Source organism: Equus przewalskii, chromosome 9 (assembly GCF_037783145.1).
Source record: "Equus przewalskii isolate Varuska chromosome 9, EquPr2, whole genome shotgun sequence".
NCBI lineage: Eukaryota > Metazoa > Chordata > Mammalia > Perissodactyla > Equidae > Equus > Equus przewalskii.
Genome location: NC_091839.1, coordinates 20,195,094 through 20,204,011, shown reverse-complemented (window position 1 = coordinate 20,204,011; position 8,918 = coordinate 20,195,094). Strand labels below are relative to the sequence as shown.

At 49.9% G+C, this 8,918-nt stretch overlaps 1 protein-coding gene across 10 annotated transcripts; it reads right to left on the bottom strand.

Annotated features, from left to right (window-relative positions):
- Nucleotides 1–959: 959 nt before the first annotated feature.
- LOC103544524 (sialic acid-binding Ig-like lectin 6) lies at nt 960–8,189 on the bottom strand. 10 transcript variants are annotated; one of them, XM_070558314.1, is made up of 9 exons: nt 8,034–8,189; nt 7,591–7,956; nt 7,145–7,423; nt 6,897–6,944; nt 6,142–6,396; nt 5,778–6,062; nt 4,918–5,011; nt 4,521–4,572; nt 960–2,102 (listed from the first exon to the last, which is right to left on the bottom strand). In XM_070558314.1, exons 1-9 carry the CDS (start codon nt 8,074–8,076, stop codon nt 1,929–1,931), a joined length of 1,596 nt encoding a protein of 531 aa, XP_070414415.1. In that variant the 5' UTR covers nt 8,077–8,189; the 3' UTR covers nt 960–1,928. The 10 variants fall into 10 exon arrangements, with proteins under 10 accessions (XP_070414415.1, XP_070414412.1, XP_008509572.2 ...); XM_070558311.1 differs by having other exon boundaries at nt 6,897–6,977; nt 8,034–8,163; XM_008511350.2 differs by lacking the exon at nt 5,778–6,062.
- Between the last annotated feature and the right edge of the window lie 729 nt (nt 8,190–8,918).

Here is an 8,918-nt window from a genome sequence, read left to right as displayed (position 1 = left end):
GGGCACAGTGGCTGCCCCTGTGGATCCTCTACCCCTATCCCACTGCCTGACCCGCTATGCCCCTCAGTTACGTGCCCCCTGCCCTCCCCACACCTACCTTTCCCCCCGGGACAATGCTCACATGAGGAAGATGAGGCAGAGGAGGAGCAGGGTCTTCACAGTCACTTCCACAATGACCACCAGAACCACTTCTGCCACGGGCCCTGATCTCCCTGCAGGAAAGTGGGATGAGGATGGATCCACCTGCTACACCACAATCCTGTGTCCTTCTGCTCCCAGTAGGACTCTGGACATTGGTTCTCCAGGCCCTTCTCCATCACTGGATGCCGGACCAATTGTGCCTGGGTCTCACCCCACCCCACGTCCTGACTGTCCAGCATTAGACAGAGAAATATTGCATAAGCTGGACGTCGTTAAAATGACAAACTTCTGTTTGTCAATAGACACTACTGTGAAAGGGAAAGGCTAACCTATTCCGGGGGAGGAAGGGACTTGCTCCTGGATACGAAGGACATGTTTCTCCTGTGTAACTGGTGGCTGTGCAGGAAGTGCTAGGAATCCTGAGACAGAGGGACAGGAACTGGAGGAGGTCACCTCCAATGGACTTATTGTCAGTTTTCAAAATTTGTTAGGACGTTCTGGTTGTTTGCTTTTCTATGCACAGTTTAGAATTAGCTCATCAATTTCTACAAAAGCTCTCACTGAGAATTTGAGATTGCACTGAATTTATCCATCCATTTGGGAAAACTGAGATCCCAACAATATTGAGTCTTCCAGTCCATGAACATGGTATATATCTCCATGTATTTAGGTCTCCTTTAATTTATTTAAGCAATACCTTGTATTCTTTCAATGTAAAGGACTTGCATCTATTTTATTCAATTTATTTCATAGTTTCCTAACAGGAAACCACACCTTTAAAAAAAAAGCAGAATTTCTAATTGTCCTGGGCCAATACATAGCACTGAAAAGGAATTTTATTATTTGAACTAGTATCTTAACACTTCACTAAACTCCTTTATTGGTTTTAGCAGCTTCTTTGTGGATAACTTTAGCTTTTCTATGTGTACAACCATGTTGTCTGTGAATAAAGACTACCTTACTTCTTACTTTATGAAGGGGGGGCTCTTATTTCTATTTCTTGGACTTATTGGCCTGAGAAGAACCTACAGTATATTGTGGAATAGAAGTGGCAAGAGGAGCCATCCTTGCCTCATCTCTAATCCTAGGGGGAGAAAGTTCTATGGCCTCTGGGACTGGCCTCTCCAAGCCCTAGGAGAAATTGTGAGCAGAAACTTTCTATTAAAACAACCAAAGTCATGACACAAGCCTGTGTTCAGAGTTCACAAAGAGCTTCATGTCAGGACTGTTTTTAGCTGTTTTTTATGTCTGTTTCCATGGCTCTCTCACAATAATCTGATTAGAGGGTTGATTCCTCTCCTTTGCAGAACAGTAAAGTGAACACAGAGAGATTAAAGGGACTCAGTCAATCAGTGGCATAGATGGATTTGAACTCAGTTCTCTTGGACGCAAGTCCTGTGGTCTTTCACATATACTAGGGGCTTCATACCATTGACAAGAAGGCCATCAATTTTAACATAATCAGAGGCTGAGTGTTATGAACTGAAAAATCATAAAATTAATAGGTTGAATTCCTAACCCCCAGTACATCAGAATATCACTGTAATTGGAGATAGGGTCTTTAAAGAAGTAATTCAGTCAAAATGGGGTGGTTACAGTGGGCCCTAATCCAATACATCTGGTATCATTACAAAGAGGACATCTTTGTAAGAACAGGGAAGACGATGGGAAGACACAGGGAGGAGATAGCTGTCTGCAAGCCCAGGAGAGAGGCCTCGGAAGGAACCAGCCCTGCCGACTTGTGGATCTCAGACTTCCAGCCTCCAGGACTGTGAGAAAATAATTCCTCACTTGTGTGGCTTGACCTCTTCATACTCGTTGTTGCTGTCTTTTTGTTCCTGAGGCTTGTGAAATCTGAGGAAAGCATAGTTGAGCTCCTCTTCCTCTCTTGAGATAGGGCTCGCCCCAGCAGTGGCTGGGTGGTCTGTGGGGGACTCTGTCCCAACCTGGTGCTGATGTGCCTGAGTGGAAGGAAGAGAAGGGACTCAAAGCTGGGCAACAAGGTCTGGGAGAGGGCAGCCAAGACCAGAATGGGAGTAGGACAGATGGAACGTTGATCATTTACCCATTCATTTATTCAAAGATGTAATATTTGAGATTGGAATATCCTTAATGAGTGTTTATGTTTAACACCTTAGATTTAAAAAAGAAAAAATGCCTGGATAGGATAGTATTATCATATTCATCTTATAAATAGTAAAACTAATGCTAAGAGAGATTGCATGCATTTGCCTGAAGACACATGTCTCTATACATGCACCACTGAGCCAGGACTCAAATCCAGTTCTTTCTCGCTATAGCACCGTCCTCTGTTGGGACTGTGTGCCAGGTGCTGTGCGTGGAGTGATGAAGAAAGCAGGCCCAGCCCTTGACACCATGCAGCTGGTGGTTTTCTAGCAGAGGCAGCTACTAAATGAATAGAAAACAAATACATTTCAAGTTCTCAATTTGGAACAGGAGATGTTTTGAAATATAAAGCAGGAGCAGGCAGGGCACACCCACTTTCCAGACAGGCCCTAGAAGACATAGACCAGGTCTTGCAGGAAAAATGGCAACAGACATCTTGCCCCTCTCTGCTTCCTGCCCACAGCACCCTCAGGCTACCGACACATGAAACAGAAACTGAAACAGCAGCTCAGAGAGGCAAAGACAAACACTTCTCAGATCCGGAGGAAAGGGCTTTGCTATTGAAGAGCAAATAGAAGAGAGGGAGAAGGCTGCCCAGAGTGGGCGAAGGCAAGATGAAAGCCAACGACGGATCAACTACGCTAGTCTACTGCAGCGAAAACATGGGAAAGAAGGAAAAGTGTCTGTGAAGAACCATAACTACAGTATTTGCATATGGATGAAACTCACCCATCAAAAGACAGAGACAGAGATTTTAATAGAAACAAGATGGTTATTCACTGATTTATTGCAGAAATATTTATTGAGGACCTACTATGAGTTTTGAGTCAGGCATTCCTCTAGGCCCTGGGGATGCAACAGGGAAGAAAACAACATCAACAAACCGCCCTTGGGACTCACTCGCTGGGGTAAGGAGTCCTGTGCTCAGTATGCCCCAGGTGCTGTTTTAAGTACTGCTCACAACTACTTGGTGACATAGGGTCACCTCAGATCTCTACGTCACAGAAAATAAACAGAGGTCAAAGAGGGCCCATCATTCATTCAGGGTCACACAGCTCGTCAGTAGGAAAAGGGGATTTGGATGCAGGCCATCTGGCTCCAGAGTACATTCTTTGAACCACTGGGCTCTACTGACCACAAGAGACAGTCATCTAAAAAAAAAGTTGCTGGAGCTGTGAAAGCAAAGTAATGGAAAAGATGCATCCTGATTCCTGGCATCCACGATTCCATCCTCAGGATTCCTGATGGGGTCTTAGCACAGCCCGAGGATTCCATTCCCCAGATCGACCAAGGAGAAACAGGACAGGGAGTTAAGTAAACTGAATTTAAAAAAAAAAAAAGATTTTCTCTCTGCCTGTTCTACTAGTTATTGAGAAAGGAGTTTTGAAATAATTAACTATAATTGTGGGTGTGTCTATTTCTCCTTGCAGCTCGGTCAGTTTTCCTTCATTTGCTTTGATGAATGATGCTCTGTTATTGGGGGCATACATGTTTAGGATTTTTATATCTTTTAATAAAGTGATAGAGCCAGCTATATAGAGTAAATGTTGCAGGTTCCATTTTTTGAAGTTCCAGAACGGACAAAACTAATCTTTAGTGACAGAAATTAGCGATTCCTGGGAAAGGGGGCATAGACTGGGAAGGGGAGCAAGGGAATTTTTGGGAGTGATGGAAATGTCCCTTATCTTGACTGAGGACATGGCTACAGGGTACACACATTTTTCAAAATTTATTTAGCTTACACCTAAAATGGATGCATTTATTCTATGTAAAGTATACTTAAATAGATTCCATGTTAATTAAATAAACTTTGTTGTAAATTTGAAAAGTGCTAAATGGGGGTGATGAATTGTGACTTTGAGGCGCTAAGAGCTCTCTAACCCAGGGCCCATGTCCATCAATTTCCTTGGACCCAGTGGGTCTGACACAGACTGGGTTTCGGCCATTACTCTTCCCTTGTAGTCAACACCAGAAGGAAAGGCTAACATTTCCAGGTGAAAATGACAATCAGATTATGAGACATGAGTAGCCCAAACAAACCAACTGTTCTACATACTTATCTCGCCAGAAGCAGAGCCATCAGAGCAGTTGGACAGTAATTTAAAATGACCACACGTGGAACTCCGGGAGTGTTGGATGTAAATATGGAAATACCTAAGAGCCCTTCCTGAGGGGCATCCACCAGGGATATTGTTAAATGGAGCTCGTGTCCCATCACTCACCCCAGAGCCTGAGCTCTCAACTGGGCTCACCTCGTCCGTGCTCTCCACTGGCTGAGCTGCCTTCTTCCTGCAGGTCTTCACTCTAAGGGAACAGCCGTGACCTTTCAGCCTGGTTATTTGGGGCTTGGAGTAGGCAGACCACCCTCCACTCCCCGTGAAGACCATGGAAGTGCTGAATGAAGTAGGAGTAGGTAGGGCCCCTCTCCAGGTGCTCCCCCTAACCCAAGAGCTGAGCCAAGAGCTGGGAAGAGACTGCATGCTTGGCCCTATTGGTTAAAGGCTGATTCATGCCACAAGTCAGCCTCCCTTCCCCAGTTCCTGGCTTTCCAACCAGTCCAGTTCATCCACCTCAGGTTTTTTGAGATTCTGAGACCTTATGCTCTTCCCACCCCAGGCCTCTCTTTCTGTCCCTGGAGCCCACTCTCACCTGAAGATGAGAAAAAGGCAGAGAGAAAGCAGGGCCATGATGCCAGCTCCCCCGACTGCTCCTCGGACCCCCTCGGCCCTGGGTTCTGGTTTACCTGCAGATAATTTGACTTTGGGGTGAACTCCAACCCCCCACACATGGCATCCTCCCAACTGGCCACTTCTCTCTCTGTCTGTTCCCTGAGTGTACCCAGTCCTCAAACAGGACTCAGTCGCTCTGCATTCCATTGTGCTGTAGACCCTGGACCAGCCCCTTCTCCTGGCCACGGGACTGAGGAACTTACACCCTCAGCCACTCTGGTCCAGGTTTTGGGGCTCCTCTCCTCCAAGCTCCATCTGTCTGGAGCTGTTATGGGTTAAACTCTTTCCCCCTCAAAATTCATGGGTTGAAATTCACCCCCACAGCTGTATCACCCACCCTGTACCCCATAATGTGACCTTCTTTGGACACTGAGTCTTTGCAGTTGTAAAGGTAAAATGAGGTCCTTAGGTTGGGCCCTTATCCAATATAACTCGTGTCCTCATTAAAAAGGGGAAATTCGCGCACACACACAGGGAGAACACCAAGTAATGATGAAGGCAGAGTTTTGGGTGATGCTTCTACAAGCCAGGGCATGCCAAACAGTGCCAGAAAACCATCAGAAGCTGAGGGAGAGGCCTGGAACAGAGTCTCACAGCCTCAGAGGGAACCAGCCCTGCTGACCCCTTGATTTCAGGCTTCTGGCCTCCAGAACTGTGACATGATAAATCTCCATTGTTTAACCCCCTGTCTGAGCTACTTTGTTAGCACAGCCATAGGAAACTAAAACAAGGTTCCAGGATCCTCGTTCCCCAGGTGTCACCTATCAGGAGACCCCAGACCTGGCAGCAGCAGGACAGTCATGCTCTGGGCCCCGTGGACATTCGAGGCCTCACAGCTGAGTCTGAGGCCGGAGCTGAGCCCCCAGCTGAGGCTCAGGGAGCTGTTGGCCCAGGGCCCGGAGGAGCTGGAGGTGATGATGAAGGAGGCGTTGCTGCTGTTCCCCTCCAGCAGACGCTCCCCCAGCCGCCAGTGCAGGGAGGGGGCCGGCTGTGCTCGGGATGAGCAGCCACAGTGCAGACCCTCGTCCTCCCAGGAGCAGGAGGGTCCCAGCAGCTGTGGGGGGTCTGTGGGGAGGGAGAAGTCAGCGATGCCTCTGCCCTCCCCAGGACCCAGCTTTCCTGCCCCAGGGGTCCCCACACTCACAGACCATGGAGAGGCTCACAGAGACATTTTGGGAGCCCAGTGCATGCCGAGCGAGGCAGGTGAAGTCTCCTCCCGTAGTCCCTGTTCGAGGCAGCTCCAGGACGGCTCTGGTGGAGATGGGGGTGGCGTTCAGGGCTGGGGACCCCCGGAACCAGCTCAGCTCTGCAGGGGGGTTGCTGTCAGCAACACAGAGCAGCCGCACAGCCTGGCCCTCCAGGATGGGAAGAGTCGAGGCATTTTGCAGGATCATGAGGGCTTTGGGGAGAGAGATGCAGAGAGAGAGACAAAGACAGAGATGGGGTGGGTGAAGCTGGCATCTCTCTCCACGCTAACTCTGAGGAGGGGACCAGAGGAGACCGGGCCTCAGACCTTCAGAAGATGCCCAGACGATTCCCCTGGAGCTGCTCAGAGTGTCGGGCAGATGGAGAACAGAGGGCTCAGGACAGGGATGGAGGAAACAGCTAATGGGTCATGAGGGGCTTGCAGAAGAAGGAGGAGATAAAACATCAGAGAGAAGGGTGAAGCTAGAGGGATGTGATGGCTTCCTTTGGATTTGGCCAGAAAAACTGTGGGTGAGCCAAGGATTAACTTCAGGGAGTTGGGATTTGTAGGGCTTTCCTCCATGCTCTCCCCATGTCTGACCTCAGTAGCTGGCTCCTCACTTTTCTCTCACTTGGTCCCTAGCCAATTGGAGCACTAGATCCAGCTAGACCCTACATCCATCTCAGCTCTGGAGAGAAGAGGTTCTTTCCTACCTGTGCTGTTTCCTTGGGAGATGCTGATGGCCATGTTCTGTGGAGCATCTGGGACAGAAGGATGTAGCAGCCTCAACATCCCTGGTGATGGATGGGTGGGCATTGGGCCTTTCCCCCCAGGACCCATGGAAACAGGTAAAGGAGGACCCTTTCCTGTTGGACTAGCAGGACCCCAACATCAAACCCTGCCCCAGCTCTGCCCTGGCTCCACCCACTCGGGGATGTAGGTGTCCTGGCCCAGCACTCACAGGTAACGTTGAGCTGGATGGTTGTTTCCACAGTCACACCAGCTGCAGGGAACTTCACCTGACAGGTGAGGTTGGTGCTGTGGTCCTGGGACCGTGGGGTGAGGGTGAGCACCGAGGAGAAGAGGGTCCTGGGGCCGAGGGAGGTGAAGGCAGCTGATGTCCAGGAGAAGATGGGGGGTGTGCCCTGCTCACAGGCCCAGGGCACAGAGCACGTCAGATTTCTGGGTCGACCGGACTCCAGGGGCCCCAAGATATGGATGTCGGGCCTGCGGGTCAGGGCTGGAGAGGAGAGAGAGAGGGTTGGGTCCCCTCAGCATGTTTTCAGCCTGCCTAGGGTCATTTCATGACTGTCCCCACCTCACCCCACCCACAGGAGGAACAGAACCTTCATTTTTCTACTTCCGGTGCCCCATACTCTGGGGATTTTCCCTGGGCCCCTACCATACCTGTCACATTCAGAGAGAATGTCTTATCTAGATATGAGTATTTTGTGAAGGATTTCTCCATATGAAAGAAGTAATTCCCACTGTCCCCCATGTTGACGTCTCTGATGCTCAGGGAGCAGTTGTTGGCCTGGGGGTCTCCGAGGAGGAAGAACCGGCCCTGGGTGCTCTCGTGCAGCTTCTGGTTTGGTTTGTTTGTGGCCACTGGAGGATCACGGTTTCTATCCATCCCTTGCCGGAACCAAAACATGTAGGGGGTTCCAAAGGGAGTCCACGGGTAGGAAAATTTGCAGGCCACGAGGACACACAGGCCCTCCTGCACTGTCACGGACTCTGGCAGCTCCAGCTGGTAGTTCTGAGCCATGGGCACTGGGGAGAGAGAGAAAATCAGCCTGGAGCTCCAGGGTCTCCCCAGATTGGGGTCCCCTCTCCCCTCAGTCACTCACCTCTCCACAGCACAGGCAGCAACAGCAGCACCCGCAGCGACATTTTGTCTTCATGCCCTGGGACGGTCAGCCTTCTGGGGTCCCTCTGAGAAAGCAGAGAACATCGCAGATGTGGGAGGGCAGCAGAAGCTTAGGCAGGAAGCTTGTGGTAAGAACAAAGGGGCACAAGCCCAGAAGAGAAAGTTCAGACTCACAGAGTCAGCTATGTCCGCCCCCTTTTAGATCACCCACGCCCGTTGCTGCATGTGGCAAATGGACCTGAAGCTCAGAAAGGCAAGGGGCTTGCCCAAATAAGGCAGCAAGGGAGGACGACAGCCCCCAAGTCCTGCCTCCTGGGCCCACACACAGAAGTCTGTACTGGAGAAACAATTCCTTCCTACCCGGCCAGCTCCTGGAGAGTCAAGAGTGCCAAGAGGATGACTTCCCCATGAGGACAACCTTTTTATTTTCCTATGACGAGGCCTGAGAAATCTGATATAAGTTCTTAGCTATTAGCTGAACTCCTCTGGCGCTTCTATACACAGACCTACCACCTCCCAGCATCGTCACCTGGCATGTAGGGCTGGGGTCACTATCTTGGGGCCCTATCATCTGAGTGGTTACTTAGGAAAGGTGGAGGGCTTGGGACCCAGTGGGAGAAAGAAGCATCTTCTTACATAAGCCTCTGATAGCACTATTTAGACCCCAAGATGGTTGCACTTCAGGTGAAAGTGGTATAAATTTGGGGTATCTGATCCAAACTGGAAAGGAGAAAAAGACTCCGACCCCAGAGTGTGATCCTGTGGGCAGCCTCCACATTGACCTCCCTCTCTCTCAGCCCCGTGGTCTTGATCACCTTCTCCAGCCTCCAGATAAAGAGCAGTTGTGGGGGTTCTCTCTTGGGGA

Excerpts from the sequence above, each read along its gene's own strand:
- LOC103544524 (XM_070558310.1), bottom strand. The coding sequence starts at position 8,076 with ATGTCGCTGCGGGTGCTGCTGTTGCTGCCTGTGCTGTGGAGAG. Across the intron at positions 7,424-7,590 it reads ATTCTCTCTGAATGTGACAG|CCCTGACCCGCAGGCCCGAC; the intron begins GTATGGTAGGGG and ends TCTCCTCTCCAG. Across the intron at positions 6,978-7,144 it reads CATCCAGCTCAACGTTACCT|GGATGTTGAGGCTGCTACAT; the intron begins GTGAGTGCTGGG and ends ATCCATCACCAG.